Source organism: Carcharodon carcharias, chromosome 7 (assembly GCF_017639515.1).
Source record: "Carcharodon carcharias isolate sCarCar2 chromosome 7, sCarCar2.pri, whole genome shotgun sequence".
Taxonomy (NCBI): domain Eukaryota; kingdom Metazoa; phylum Chordata; class Chondrichthyes; order Lamniformes; family Lamnidae; genus Carcharodon; species Carcharodon carcharias.
In genome coordinates this window covers 166,763,966-166,780,699 of record NC_054473.1, presented here as the reverse complement: position 1 = coordinate 166,780,699, position 16,734 = coordinate 166,763,966, and the positions used below count along the sequence as shown (strand labels likewise).

The 16,734-nt window shown below is 41.5% G+C and overlaps 1 protein-coding gene across 1 annotated transcript in view; it reads right to left on the bottom strand.

Annotated features, from left to right (window-relative positions):
- plcg2 (phospholipase C, gamma 2) overlaps positions 1-16,734 on the bottom strand; it is a 184,378-nt gene that overhangs the window by 63,025 nt on the left and 104,619 nt on the right. Inside the window, exons 3-7 of the mRNA XM_041192701.1 lie at positions 11,210-11,303; positions 10,711-10,758; positions 4,965-5,049; positions 1,552-1,635; positions 39-82 (exon numbers count right to left, since the gene is read on the bottom strand). Coding sequence (XP_041048635.1) covers positions 39-82; positions 1,552-1,635; positions 4,965-5,049; positions 10,711-10,758; positions 11,210-11,303 — 355 coding nt within the window. The remainder of the gene's footprint in view (positions 1-38; positions 83-1,551; positions 1,636-4,964; positions 5,050-10,710; positions 10,759-11,209; positions 11,304-16,734) is intronic.

The following is a 16,734-nucleotide window of genomic DNA, read 5'->3' as shown; positions in this document are numbered from 1 at the left end:
TTTTACCTTCCCAGAATTTAAAAAAAGTGTCTTCTTACCCAAGAATAAATACAGATCCCTCGACTTTAAAGGTCTCAAGAATCTGAAAAAAAAAAGGAATTGACTGATGAGTTTTAATTTTAGCCATCACATTATTTTTAAAGCAAGGAAGACAAAGTCAATATGAGCAACAGTGACGACAGGGTAAAGAGGGGGACCGGATTATAGAAACATTGCACTTATAAGATTGAATTTTCAAGTAACTTGTGAAATGCTGCAGTGCGCTGATTGAAATGTCATCATGGATAGTAACTACAATGCTACACAACAGAATCCTAACTAGGAGGCCTGAGTTTAAACCGTAGCCCCTAATTTTAACTGCGGGTCAGTTTTTGGGGTGTGAGCAGCCGTCTCAATTAGAAATTCACCCACTGCTCTAAAAATGAGCACATGTATTTTAATTCTGACTTCCCAATCATGCGAAGCAGGTAACAGTTCAAAATCCTGCAGTCCAAACACCACCCGCCAAACAGTAGCTAAGAGACATGAATGGCAACTGTGCCATTCTAGGGTGAGGGGGGGGGGGGGGGTGCTGACAACCAGTGCAGTGGGCAAGGGGATATTCGAGGCAGGGAGGCCTTAGCATTCCTTGCTGGGTCCAGAGGAGGTGCTGTTGTTCCTGCTGGCCCCACAAGGAAGTGGAAAAAAAAGGAAGCTTCAAACTTCATTTTTGAACTTCGCCTGACTCTGCTCTGCTCCCTCAGTAAGATAGCCCGGTGGGAAACTCACTGCCTCTTCCTGCTCAGGCAGCCCTAGCAAAAGTTGAATTCAGGACCCAGTATTAAAAAAGAACCCCACCAGCTTAGGCCGCCACTGTTCAGCTGAACGGTAAAAAACGCAGAACATCAACCCCTGGCTTCTCCATGGTGTGTGGGTGCCCATTTTAACCAGATTCTGCAGGGCAGTGGGCAGTTGAATCACCCCCTTGTTTTTGGTTAACAGTTACACTTGAAGGTCTGTGGAGTTAATTTTGACTGAGTTGTTTTTCTACCTTAGTCGACTGGCATCTGCAGAGATGATGTCAGACTCCTGACTGAAGAAGGTAAACAAAAGAGGGAGAAATTTGACAAAAATATCTCATTGCCATTTTTGATTTTGAATATGCAGAAAGATTTAAAAAACGTAAAATAAATGATAATGTAGGTCCATCAACTTAATTACTATAGAAATATTTGGACAGTTCAGGTAGTAATGAACGTACATGGATGAGTATTTGTTTTGCACGGAATGAGGTTTTAAGGTTTCCATTGATCTTTCACTGAGCACCTGAAACTGCTAAATCTGTTACATAGCTGGGACAGACCAATGTCATAGATTAATTGAATCAAGTTGGGACATTAATCTTTGAAGCCTGCGGGTCTTCTCATCAATTATTGTGGCTGCTCTCCATGACAGGAAAAGGAATTTACAAACAAAAACAATAAAAAATAGTAATAAAAGTCTGTTGATACATACATAGTCTGTTATTTAAACATTGAGAAGATTGAATCTTCAGTGACAAGATATACTTACCACTTTCTGGTTTTCAAACATTAGGTTCTTGTAGAATTGGTGAAAATGTTCAAAACTCAAGTCGTCCTTGGAATTTCCTGTGTCCTATAAGGATTGACATTTAATTACTTTACATCGGGATACCTGGAGAGCATTGATGCTCATTGATGTTCATTAACATTCATTGATGTTCATTGATGTGCTGTCTTCAACATAAGTGAATGAGACTGTTCCAGGATGCACACAGCCCATCTCATAACCTGAATCATTGCAGAAGCCCTGGTTGCAGAAGACATGCTACTGTTTGGAAGATACCACCTACTAAATCGGTAATACGCTAGGGAATACCATTCTGATAAAAGGTCCTCAACCTGAAATGTTAACATTGTTTTTTCCTCTTTCTATAGATGCTGCTTGACCTGCTGAGTATTCTCAACATTTTCTGTTTTTATTTCAGATCTCCAGCATTTGCAGCAGTTTGTTTTAATGTCATTCCTTTTTAAATTCTTAACAGCTGGGGAGTAACCCCTGCCCCCATTTATTAAAATAAATGAGTTACCTTAATCATTAAAACAGCAGACATATGACTGGAATATATATATTATGCTTTCACATGCCAATCTTGAGTGTAATTTTAAGTTCTATATCTTAAAGAATCTTAATGCTGTGATTTGTGCAGTAATGAACAGTTTAATAATGGAGGTATCCTTTATCATTACTCTCAGAAGAGTACAAAAAATACCTGAGCTTAATGCTTCTGCTTTTTAAGTTGTTAATGGTAATGGCACTAATACATTATTGAAATTCCATGGTGGTCCTTATAATTAAATTAAAAGCAGCAGGAGCCTTTGAAACAGCTAGGCCCAATCATCCTCAGCTGCTTCATCAACAACCTTCCCTCCAGCATAAGATCAGAAATGGGATGTTCGCTGATGATTGCACAATGTTCAGCACCATTTTGATTCCTCAGATACTGAAGCAGCCCATGTACATATGCAGCAAGAACTCATATTCAAGATAGGGCTGGTAAGTGGCAAATAGCATTCATGCCACATAAGTGCTGAGCAGTGACCATCTCCAACAACAGAGAATCTAACCATCTCTTGACATTCAATGGCATTACCATTGCTTAATCCCCCACTATCAACATCCTGGGGGGTTGCCAATGACCAGAAATTGAACTGGACCAGCCACATAAATACTGTGGCTACAAGAGCAGGTTAGAAGCTGGGAATTCTACAGAGCGTACCTCACCTCCTGACTCCCCAAAGCCTGCCAATCATCTACAAGGTATAAGTCAGGAGTGTGATGGAATACTCTCCACTTGCCTGGATGAATGCATCTCCAACAACACTCAAGAAGCTCAGCACCATCCAGAACAAAACAGTCTGCTTGATTGGCACCCATTCACAAACATTCACTCCCTTCACCACTGACGCACAGTAGCAGCAGTGTGTACCATCTACAAGATGCACTGCAGGGATTCACCAAGTCTCCTTCAATTGCACCTTCCAAATTCCCGACCTCTACCACCTAGAAGGAAAAGGGCAGCAGATGCATGGGAACACCACCACCTGCAAGTTCCCCTGCAAGCCACACGCCATCCTGACTTGAAAATATATCGCTGTTCCTTCACTGTCAAAATCCTGGAACTCCCTTCCTAACAGCACTGTGTGTGTTCCTACAATACATGGATTGCTGCAAGAAGGCAGCACACCACCACCTTCTCAAGGGCAATTAGAGATGGGCAATAATTGCTGGCCTCACCAGTGATGCCCACATCCCATGAACGAATAGAAAAAATGCTGTGGAGAGCAGATAAAGCAGGAGTGGTTGTGACTGCCACCCAAACCAGGAAAATACACTTTACTCACTCAAAGAGTACTTTCCATAGTTCTAGGTGCTCTGATTCATCATCTTCTTAGCATTAGCACACTTCATCCAGTGTTCTATAACGGCAGAACGACAGTGGGTGGATCCAGGGCAGTCTATAAAGAGGACGGCAGGCTTTTCTTTGTAGAGGTCCATGTCACTTAATGCAACTACTGCACTGCTTAGAGATCTGTGGGGATTTCTTCAAACAGAGGATGTTGAAACCTGTTGTGGGCAAGTCAAGATCAGTCGGCTCTATAGAGCATAGTAAGAGTGCCAGTCTCACTGATAATCCAGTATGAGAATGCTCCTCATTGTGGGACAATTGACTAGCACCTTGGGGCAAGAGTTCTCCCAGATGATGGCATGATAGAAATGACATTCTGAACCTCTGAGGATGCAGCCATAGTATTTGCTTACCAAGTGGTTGCACAGAATGCTACTCTAGATGTCAGAGTGCAAGAAGTTGTTGTGGCTCACTTTTCTCCTTTGGAAGAATGCATTGGAATCCTCAGATTTGCAATCCCCGCTGGCAGAGGCCAAAGCACTGAATTACTTTCCTCTAGTTTCAGAGGACTACCAGCAATGTTGTTTTGGTCCTCAAGCTCATGGCATGTCTCATGTTTGGCTTTGGACATCTGAATAACTGGTTTGAACAGCTCCAAACCCTGCAGGTAGACTGAGGCAACTCCTATTACCCAGGCAACTTCGTTGTTGAAAGCTGCTCTATAGTCATATTCAAGTAGTTACTTGAGATGACATTTGCATTCTTGTAGGATTGAGATGTTACAAGCTGTGAGCAATGTTTACCTCTAATTTTTCTTTGTTGTGCATGGCCTGTTTGTTGTACAGTGTGGTCCCTTTAAGATTATTGTGCCACTTGGCACGCGTGCATTTAAAAGGGAATATTTGCTGCAGTGCGTGGCACCTTCCAGCTTGCTGAGCACCATACGCCCATGCAGCTTAAAGTTGGCTGTCATGGTTCTTAGCCCCCTTTCAGTTCTCAGTCTTTTGCACCAGTGCACGAAATACAAACAAAAAATGTCAATGCTGCCAATTGTGTAATCTGTCTGGCATTGCGTGCAATCCTGTTATTTTATCTCAGTTCAAAGTAAAGGAAAACAATACCTATCAAGTGCAAACCAATAGAGGGCAACAATGGTCAGATCAGCAATGCAGGTTCTCATTAATGTTTAGCTTGAAAGCAGAACAACCAACATTTCCTACTAAAGATTTTAGCTCTAATCTGAAGCTACTGGAAAAATCAAACTTTCATCTGCAATGGCAACTGTTACCTCAGTTTTCGATTTCCTGTACAGGTCTTAGTACCTAAGGCAGAGAATGCTAGACCAAGAACTGAACCGAACAGAGAAGCACCTCTGGAAATAAAACTTAATGTATAGATTTTGAGAGAGGTAGAAAGCAAAGGAGAGTAAACGGAATACAACTCTTTGTACTATTTTTGTACTCTTTTGATAAAGGCATTGTTATGAAACATGTTTAATTTCAGATCACAGCATGTCAAGAAGACTGAATTGGCAATTAACTTAAAGGATAAATACCCCCATCTTGTCCTTAAGGAACTTCACACTTGGCACTTTGAAGTTTACTTGAGGTAGCACGACCTTCAGCTCCTTGAGGGAGATGCTGAAAAATAGTAAGCAATTAATTTATTCAGCCAAATGAAAAGCACCTTCCTATACAAGGATAAATTCACTTGTCCTGCACTGCAAGCTGGCAGCTATGTTCAAAGGGAGTATGGGACACAGAGCCTGTAACAAGGCTTTGAAATCCATAGATAAAAGCAAAATACTGCAGATGCAGGAAATCTGAAACAAAAACAAAAATTGTTGGAAAAACCCATGTCTTCATGTGAAGAAGAGTCATACAGACTCGAAACGCTAACTCTCGTTCCCTCCACAGATGCTGTCAGACCTGCTGAGTTTTTCCAGCAATTTTTGTTTTTGTTTGAAATCCACACTCGCTTTTACTGAGAGTCCTCACTGGGAGCACAGGAGTAGGCAATTTGTTCTATAAAGTACAGGGCAAAAACTATTAGCAAATGTATGCTGGTTCAAACAAATGCACAAATATCTTGTCACAAGTGAATTGAACAAATTAACGTTGTCCCCCCTCCATTTCAGAAATGAGATATTCTTATGACAGTAAAACTGTACAAAAAGGTGATCAGAGAAACTACTCAAGCATTTTAGTAAGAATAACTACACATATAACTCCATCCAGGATCCATGGAGACAAGTGGCACTTTTAATAAACTTCATAATTCCCCTGCCAAGCCACAGCCCCCCCAACTCCCTCCCCGGCGAGAGATCCCAAAAGGATAGCTTATCGTTAATATCCCTCTGCCTGCTCCTTTATCATTTCGAGGAGGAAATGTCTTCAACCTCTTAATGAATTCTATAAGGCTATTTCCTCCTCCCCAACAAAATCCTGCCACAGCCATGCAAAAACACACAGACCCCAAATTCACTCCAAAACTAGTACCGATGTTTCATTGCACTTTGCAAAAATGGCACTTTATTCATTTAAATCTATAGTCTGCATTTTGAGATCAACTATGTTAGCACTTAATTGGAGAATTAAACACATAGATTCTAGTTCCAAAATAATATTCAGTTGATGATTTTTATAACAGTAAAACTAACATTTAACCAATCCAAACCAAACTAGCAAAGTGAGGAGAAAACATCTGTTACAGCTTTGGTTATTTCCCAAAGCATTTTATTTGCACTGCAAAAGTCAGCTTTTATGGGTAAGTTAGCACTCCCCCATGGACTGAAGCTTCATATTTTTGCTAAACTTCTACTGGATGAACAGTGAACCTTTTTACCATGGGGTATGCTTCAGAAATAACACCATCCCATTACAGTACTTTCCCAACCTTTCAACCTGCCAGAAAATATAAAGCTGACAAAGCATATAGCTCAGGCTAAAAAGAAATTTGAATTTATTAAAAAGTAAAGTTGTACAGAATTATTCAAAACTAAATTAGCTTTTTTTAAAAAAAAAGTCCTGATTTTTAATTTTACTTTAAAACTTGGTTCTTCAAATGAAAACAACAGAGATCTTTTGAGGTGCCTTTTACAGAGTCTTACCTCACAATGGCCTATGTTTGTTAGTTGAGCTAAAGAAATGGGAGAGTTTGCTTTTCTTATGCCTGATTCCAGTAACTGTTTGCTACTATACCATGAATCAAGATAGATTTCAAAGGTGTAAAGGGAGGTAGGTGCCCAATGATACACATTCAAGCAATTTTAAAACATTTAGGAGAAAGGAACACTATCATCGTCCTGATGGGGCCCCCAGTATAGATAACAATTTGTTCAGTATGTGCCAATGAGAAAGCCAGTGTTTAACATTTCACAAGTGTGTAACAAATCACCTGCAATTAGTTATAAGTACTGGTGATCTATATTAACTCTTATTTTCAACTTGGGTGAATTTTGCATCCAATAGGAAACTACAAATTTAGTCCATTCATGTTTAATAAAAGATCTATAATAGGATTAGCTGAAGGTCAAAAGGTATTGGGCAACCTAAATTTTCAAAATCAGGAGGATCTTCCTGGTGGAATTTCAAATTGTAATGTTTTCAGTCAGAGCAGGTGTACTCATACGCCTATAAAAAGCAAACTCATTTTAGCTATAGCCTACAGAGACCAATTAAAATTTGCCCACTTCACCTAACCAACATTCTGTATAAGATTTACATTTGCCCCGAAATAAAATTTGACAGATCCTGGGTCTGTCATAATGATACATCGACAATTGACAAATGGTGACAACTGCTTCAATTACAAAATGCCCAGGCCTTTGAAAACTTCTGGATAATAGCAATAGCCAGCTGTTACAATGAGAGATGGGTGACAGACAAATGGAATTCAGGGCCCCAATTTTGGCAATATGAACAAGAGATAGGAACATCATTCGACACCAGACATGTTTCCTACATCCCACAGCACATGAAGATGGGAGTATCCAACTAGGTTGGGCTAAGCCAGCTTTGTCTCTGTGCTCTCATTTATTCAACTATGAACAATAAACACAGATAATAATATTTTATTCCAAGGTGCTTTTCATTTTTTCACCACCGTGTGGTGTATGTACATGCTGCATGGCAGAGGTAGCACGAAGATGTTGAATAGTTACCAAAAGAAATGTGCATCTTACATAGCACTTGAGCTAGTAACAAATACAAATTGAATGTCAGAACTGAAACTTAGATCCTGAATTTCCTCTGCTATTGTGTCATTATCTTGCCATAAGGTGTCATAAAATAGGTGGGACCCCTTTACACTGGGTCTTTGCACCTTTTTGCTCCAGTTTAATATTCCTCCAGATGTGGGAATAGGCGTGTAACAAGTGACTGGAAATCCCATCCTGCTGTACTTCTGCCACTGGAGCTGAACCACAGGAAACTTGGATTACCACCAATCATTGTATGCTCAAAAAATGGGCACATATAGATTAGAATTTGCACTGTTTCCTATAAGCTCGCACTATTCCTTTTACTGAACCAAATATTTAACACTCTTTCTTCCTTTTTAAAGAATGCAGTATCGCAAGTGATAAAAAGTCACATCCAATGCCATGCCCATGTAAACCTAGCACATTTAAAACAAGTAAACTCAACATGTTTTACAGTTTTAAATATCTTCATATAAAATTCCAAATATATATATATATATAAATAAATTTATCACAACCAAATTTTGCAGTCAGTCAGATTAACAGAAGCTGCTCCATACAGCTTCAATAGTTCATAGTGATATAACTGAAAGATATAGAACTAAAATGTTTATCTATCATATCTCATTGTAGATTCTGATAAAGCTGCTGTGTATTTACAGCATTTTGTGCTTTAGCTTTATATGAGTAAGAGCTGGTCTGTTTCAGACACTGTACCTATCACTTTTCACAACACAAATCAGCATCCATTATATATAAGAGCATAAGAAACAGGCGCAGGAGTAAGCCATATGACCCCTCAAGCCTGCTCCGTCATTCAAGAAAACCATGGCTGATCTTCTAACTCAACTTCACTTTCCCATCTATCCCTATATCCCTTGATTCCAGTAGTGTCCAAAAAATCTATTCATGTCACCACAAAGCCCAAGAGAAACTCAATCCAATGGGAATCACAGGGAAAAGCCTCCAATGACTGGAGTCAAATGTGACATAAAGAAAGATGTTTCTCATTGTCAGGGGACAGGCATCATGGTAGGAGATCCTTAGCAAATCATTTTCAGTCCAACTATCTTTAGCTGTTTCGTCAATGATCTTCCTTTTGTCATTCAGTCAGGAGTGGAGCTGGTTGATCATAATTTCACATATGAATCAACCCCAGAGCAGGACGTGGACAACATTCAGTCCTCGGCTGACACGTGGCAGATAATAAGTCATGATCAGTAAGTGACAAGCAGTGACCAAGAGAAACTTCATTTCACCCGAAAACAACTTGTATTTATATAGCACCTTTAACATAGTGAAAAATCTCAAGGCACTTCACATTACCAAAAAAAATTTGACACTGTGCAAGATAAAGCAAAATTAGAGTAAATGAAAAAGAAGTAGGTTTTTAGGAGCATCTTAAAGGAGGAAAGTGTGGTAGACAGTGGAAAGGTTTAGGGAAGGAATTCTAGAGCTTATGGCCTAGGCAACTGAAGGCATGACCATTGAAGGTGCAGCAGTTAAAATTGGGTATGCACAAGAGGCCAGAATTAGAGCAGCACAGAGGTATCTCGGAGGGCTGTAAGACTGAAAGAGATTCCAGAGATAGGGAGGAGCAAGGTGATGGAGGGACTCTAAAGCAAGGGTGTGAACTTTAAAATCGAGACGCTGCCAGACCGGAAGCCAATTTAGGTCAGTAAACACAGGGAAAATGGGTGAACAAGTATTGGTGCGAGTTAAGGCATGGGCATCAGAATTTTGGATGGCCTCAAGTTTATGAAGGATAAACTGTGAGAAGCCAGCCAAGAATGCATTTAAATAGTCAAGTGTAGAGGTAACAGAGGCAGGAATGTGGGTTTCAACAGCAGATGAGCTGAGGCAGGGGGTGGAGTCAGACAACATTACAGAAGTGGAAAGAGGCAGACATAGTGATGGTACAGATGTGTGGTCGGAGGATCATCTTGCGGTCAAATACTACACTGAGGTTGCTGTTATGGACTTGATTTTCCAGGCAGGTTTCTTATTAGAAACATCAAACTTTATTTACAGGCTGCAGCAGCAGTTACATGCTTCCCTCAAGCTCCACAACTAGAAGAAGAATTCCCACTCTAAAGTTCCCTGTGCTTAGAGCTAATTTGTTCACATTGTCACATGATACTATACAACACTAAGGCCAGAATCTTCGGGTCAATGTGCAGGGGCGGGCCCCGCTCACTGACAAGTAAAATGACATGTGGTGATGTTGGGCATGCATCCCAACATCACTGCGCGTCATTCAGATCTTCAGTTTAGCGGGCATGCACTGGAGTCGGCTGTGCACCTGCCGAACTGTCAAAGGCCTATTAAGGCCATTTAAGTACCAATTAAAGTAATTAACTGAGCTGCCCATCCAACCCTAAGTATGGCAGGCAGGTGAAGAGCCCAGGTGGCCTTCGTATTTATCATGAAACCTCATCCACGGGTCGGATGAGGTTTCATGAAGTGTTTATAAACTGAATAAAACTTTTTATTAACATTCATTGATATGTCCCAGTTCATGTGACACTGTCATATGAGGGTATATGTCTTAATTTTTTTTCTTTATTAAAATTTCTAACAATCAAACTTATCTCCCTGAGGCAGCTGTGCCTCAGGGAGATTTCTGTGCTCTTTCGCAAGCATGTGCAGAAGAGCGCAGGCCCCGACTCTCCCTCCTCCACCCACCCGCAGAGGTAGCGCTGAGCGCTACTGGCCGTGCATTTCGCTGGGTGGGCCTTTATTGGCCCAGCCACATAAGATGGCAGCATGCAGCCAATCGTGGGCAGCGATCGGCTGTGTGCCCGCTCCCGCCCAGACTCCCCCCCCCCGATGGGGAGAAAATCCTCCCCTAAGTCTTAAAGCTACAATGAGTGCTGTTGCAAACTCTGGTCCAGCTTCGGATTGTTTGCTATTGAGGGAGTTGGAGTCAGTGGTTAGGAATGGAGATTCTAGCAGGACTGAAGATCATGACTTCAGTCTCCCCAGACCTTCAACGAGTCCTCCACCATCAACATCTGGGGAACACTCTCACTTGCAGCTTAATTGGACTAACCCTATGAACACTGTGGCTAAAGGAGTACAGTGATTTGGTGAGGCTTACCTATTTCTTCTTGTCCAGTCTACTGAATAAAACTGTTTTCTCAGCCAGCTGCAAGCCAAAGGAAACATGAGAGTGAAACAAGGTCGTAGATACATTTCACTAATAGACTTCTGGCAGCAAATTACAAGGTAACAACTCAAACCCAATTATGTCATAAGGCACAGGAGATAAGTTCTAGCAATAGGTTAATGTCAAGAGAACATCAGAAATAACTGCAGTTAATAGTAGTAAGGTCTTGAACAGCAATTGATTTCATGCACCAATTCCTGGATCTCTTAACAATCATTAAGAAAGGTTCTTTGAGATGTACTATAACATGATTGAACTTAAAAAAAACAAAGTTTTATGTGAGAGGACACTAACCTCCAATGCACAAACCGTTGACTAAAATATCATTTACTGTATTCGGCATTATTTCAAGTTTATATGGATACATCAGCATCTAATGGCAGAATGGGTAAAGCAGCTTAAACACAAGAGAGACAACAGATTCCTCTACCTTTCTATTCGTAATGGGGTCGGTGCAGCTTGAACCTCTTTATGCAGAATTTCCAGTCCCTTTAACCATTTGGAAGCTTCCTCTTTTGAATTAGCTACAAAGAATAGAAAAGAGTTTGAACTGTTGGTTACTGGTCTCAGTTCACTTATGGATACAGGATAGGAATTATTTAAAGGCTTAAGGGTGAGAAAATGGGTTTAGCATGCCGAGCATTTAGTGTTTGGCATTCCGAATACCCCTGGAACTCCAAACTGACAAACTTGTGGTGCCATATTGGTACAGGCTTCAATGTGTACACAGTGAATGTCGACCAGGATTATGAGGAGCATGATGTCATCAACGTGCAATGAAATGCAATGGCTGTTTTGATGTCAGTGGTGACATTTTGGAGAACAGGGTCCTGTTCTTGCCAACTCCCTCTCTTAAGTTCACATAGTTGCAAATGTGATAGCGCAGAACACTGTCATGCTGAATCAATGCTTCTGCCCAGACCTCTCTGGTGGAGCCCTGCAGTACTTGGCAGAGCGGGTGTCAAGATTCATGGTGGCCTTTTGCATGCTGCACAAACTCATCAACATGAGGGGACAGTCCTTGCCAACAGGCATGCGGTGAACAGCTGAGGAGGAGGGAGACGAAAGGGAGAAGACACATAGACAGTCCCTTTCTGCTTGGGAAGCCCGTGAAGAACTCACCCGAGCGCAATATCAGTAACTGCAACCCCAATTCCCTAATTACCAACCGTCCCACTCAATGTCCCCTCTAAACTATGCACTGACACAACTGCACAGCAATCTGAGAGATCCAGCATAGGGCACTCACAAGCCAACCCTTTGTTACTATGGGCAGAACTTTTCTTTCGTTGTGCGGGCGCATACCCGACACGAACGAGCGTAAAATGAGACGCAATGACATCGGGCCAGCGCCCCAATGTCATCGCGCACTCGCGTGATATTGAGGCTGGCGGGAGTTGGCAGTCCGCCCGGAAACAATTAAACGGCCTATCAAGGCCCTTAATCAATTAGTTGACCAGAACTTTTCGCTCCCTGTCCAACCGTTCAGTTGGCAGGTAGGCAAAAAGGCCAGCATCCTTTGCATTTTTGGCGAAACCTCATCCCTGGGGGGGTGGGGGGATGTGGTTTTGACCAGTAATTTTAAAAAAAACACTCATATTTAACACGTCCCTGCTCATGTGACTGTCACATGAGGGGTCACGTTTTCATTATTTTTAATATCTTTATTTTTTTATTTTTTTAAAAATCTTCAGCTCCCTGAGGCAGCTCTGTGCCTCAGGGAGCTTTTACTGCACGCACCCACGTTCAAAAGCAAACTTTTTGCGCTCGACCTCCTCCCACCACCACCCCAGTAGCGCTTAGCGCTGCAGCACGCATTTCATTTAATTGGCCAGCCAATGTGAAATCGCGGTCAGGGCCTGAACACAGGCGGCAGTTGTGGCTTCACGACCGCTCCCAGACCCGCCAGCTGTGCCCGCCCGATGAGGGCAAAATTCTGCCCTGTGTGTGCATGGGCATGCAAAAAAATTTAAAGGGGCTGCACACTTAAAGAATTTTGACCGCGCACTCCAAAATAAAATTAGACTACATGTTGGTCCCATACTCCTTGCCTTCACTGTGTCACTGACTATCACCACATGGCTGGAATGCAAAAGATAAAAGCCAACAGAAAATAAACATTCCAAAGTAAAATTATGAATTAAGTCATGCCATATTGCATTCAAAAGTCAGCTAATCACCCGTACACATTCCCCTAGTGTATGTTTTCCATGTGCTTTTGCCTGTCTTCATGCATCTACACAATACTACCCCAGTGGATATGGCATGCCCGATGGGAGACCACTGTTCTTCAGTGAAGGCAACTGCAGATAGCAACTATGTGCCTGGAAGGCCTGGCTGTTTACTGCATTGACTCAGCATTGGTGGCAGCAGTATTGGTGGGCTGACTGATGGGCAACAAAAGGGCACTGGCGGAGTGGGAGGATGAATACTGCTCCCATTGCCTTTTCACTGTTTGTCAGGTGGACCTCCTGGCTCATTATGGATACAGGCCTGCTCCTTCAACAAGATCTTTAGTGCAGCATTCAAAAATCTTGAAGGCAGCTGTCTCCTATATTGTGCCATTTCTCACTGTTTCCAAGGACAAATTCACTTCTGGCATAGCCCCCAGCGCCTGCTCCTGTCACAGTGCACCTTCCCTTTAAACGGTGCATAGGCTAGTTTAAGTGGCGCTGCTCACTTACATTATCGGCCCCTTGTTGATGCATCCAATCAATAAGCGTTATGGTTAGTGCTGGCTGAACACAAAGATCATGAGCAGTTCCCTGAAGCAGGCATGCTGCCTGCATTCCAATCAACACCCATTATTAAGGGCTGTCCAATTTACATACACAACATATCCTTTATTATGGTATCTCTAGAAACTGTAAAATAGCTGTCAGTGAGGATACAACTATTATAGCATGATATTTTATATATCTTTTCAATAACAACCAATATCATTCAAACTTTTCTCTCATCTTAGTTGGTGGATCTTCGTTGTGCACGAATTGGATGTCGCATTTTTCTGCAGTACTTTACCTTAAAAGTACTTCATTGGCAGTGAAAGGCTTTGGAGTGTCCTAAGTTCTGAAAGACAATATATAGATACAAATCCTTTCTTTCCTTGTTGGGGGAATCATGAATAATTTATCTTACATCAGAGCTGATGTGATATGGTTGAGAGGTCCACCATGGCCTGTGGAGTGAAAGAGATTTTCCCAAAGCTGTTTCACAGAATCAGGTCAAGACTTACATCCACTGGCCTAATCTCATCCCAGTGTCCAGAGGCAGGGCTCATTATATATTCATGGAGGGCTCCGAGCAGGAATCCTGTGAATATGCAGGAACCTGCTCTAGGCCCCAAAGAAAATAAGATCTATGTTGCAAGGAGCTCCCAAAGATATCTTAAAAAGGTATTTAAGGCACTACTGTAGACACCTGTAGAATATATGTAAAACAGGCATCTCATATCACATTTTGTGAAGCTAGTACCTTCTTCGTTTCAAAATAATGGATATCAAATACACCCACAACAACAAAAGCTTAGCTTCTACGGATTGTAAAGATTGGTTGAAGGTTTCAGCATGAGAAAAGGTTCACGCGTCATTACCTAACAAGAGTTTACAGGTGAAAAAGTGCTCCTTCACTGTCCCACTCTTTCCACTTCAAACCACAATGTAGATTAAGCCATTCAGCCCTTCAAGCCTGTCCTACAATTCAATTGGCTCATAACTGACCTGTATCCTAATTCCTTGGTTTCATATCGCTTCTCAAGGGCAACTAGGGATGGGCAATAAATGCTGGCCCAGCCAGCGAAGCTCACATCCCTTGAATGAATAATTTTTAAAAAAACCTAAAATAAACCTATCAGTACCAATATTGAAATTTTCAATTAAACCAGTCGCAACAGCTTCTCGAGCGAATTGATTTCCAGCTTTCTTCTCCAAATACTACCTGACATCATCCCCGAGTGCCTAGTGCTCTAATTTTAAGTTTCTCCTTTTTCTGTACTGCTATTGAGGAATTAGTCTCTATCTATCCTATCAAATCATCTTAAATACTTTAATTTGATCATTGCTTAATCTTCTATACTCAAGGGAAGATAAGCTGAGTCTATACAACCTCTCCTCATAATTTAACAGTTCAGCCCCAGTATCTTTCTGATGAATCTGCTTTACATTGTGTCCAAGGCCAAAGCATTCTTGCTAAGGAGCCATGCCCAGAATTGAGCACACCACTGCAGATGCAGACAATCCCATCAGTGAAAATACAGAGTTTTGGCACATCGTGTTTAATCTTCTGATGATTGCTATCATTTCAGATAGCGCTTCCCTTCCAAACTTGCTGCCATACTTTTAATTCAGAAGTTTCAGCTCTTCCAATAGAATGCTCTGGTGACAAATTCCACTTTATTCTTCAAAATGGAAAGTGGATTCAGTTCTCCGCTAAGTGCGCTGAGCAAAAATGCAGCATGCTGACAGGGCTGGTGAATCTGCTCTGGGCTGGAGAGGAACTTGTAGCGGGAGGGGGAGTATCCAGTCTTCATGGTCCATGTAGGTATCAACAACATGGAAAGGACTAGGAAAGAGGTTCTGCTTAAGGAGTATGAGCAGATAGGGGCTAAATTAAAAGGCAGACCCCAAAAGGTAATAATTTCTGGATTGTTACCTGAGCTGCAAACAAACTGGCATGGGATAAATAAGGTTAGAGAGTTCAATGTGTGGCTCAAAGGTTGGTGTGGAAGAAATAGGTTTTGATTCAAGGGGCACTGGCACCAGTACTGGGGAAAGTGGGAGCTGTACCATTGGGGCGGTCTTCACCTGAACTATGCTAAGACCAGTGTTCTGGTGAGTCATATAATTAGGACAATAGAGAGGGCTTTAAACTAAATAGGGGGAGGCGAGGGATCAAATGAGGGAAAATGTGATGACTAAAAGGGAGAGGACAAGACAAGAGAGCAAGGTAGCAATAAGAGTAATGATAATCAGAGTGTGGCAGGAAGGGACAAAGCTTATAAACTTAAGAGTGCACCAGCAGATAAGTAATCAGATTGGAAAATAACAAATGTAACTCCTCCATTCAAGAAAAGAGGGAGACAGAAAGCTTGAAACTACAGCCTAATATCTATCATGAGGAAAATGCTAGAATCTATTATTAAGGAGGATATAGCAGAGCATTTAGAAAACCTTATTGCAATCAGGCGGAATTAACATAGTTTCGTGAAAGGGAAATCATGTTTGACTGATTTATTAGAATTCTTTAAGGAAGTAACAAGCAACATGAATAAAAGGTAAACTATAAATGTGGTGTACTTGTATTTCCAAAATGCATTTGACAAGGTGCCACATCAAAGGTTTCTACACAAAATAAGAACTCGTGGCGTAGGGGGTAACACATGAGCATGGGTAGAGGATTGGTTAGCTCGCAGCAAACAGAAGGTAGGGATAAATTGGTCATTTTTGGATTGGCAAGATATAATCATTGGAGTGCCACAGGAATCATTGCTGGGGCCTCAACTACTTACAATCTATATCAATGACTTGGATGAAGGAACTGCATATATGGTTGCTAAATTTGATGATAACACAAAGATAGGTAGGAGAATAAGTTGTGAAGAGCACATAAGGAGTTTGCAAAGGGATATAGATAGTTTACGTGTGTGGGCAAAAGCTTGGCAGATGGAGTATAATGTGGGAAAATGTGAACTTGTCCACTTTGGCAAGAAGAATAGAAAAGTAGCATATTATTTAAATGGAGAGAGATTACAGAACACTGTGGTACAGAGATCTCGGTGTCCTGGTACATGAATCACAAAAAGTTAGCAGGTACAGCAAGTGATTAGAAAGGGAAATGAGATGTTTTTGTTTATAGCAGGGGGAATGGAATATTAAAGTAGAGAAGTTTTGCTACAATTATACAGGCTGATGGTGAGACCACATCTGGAGTACTGTGTACAGCTTTGGTCTCCATATT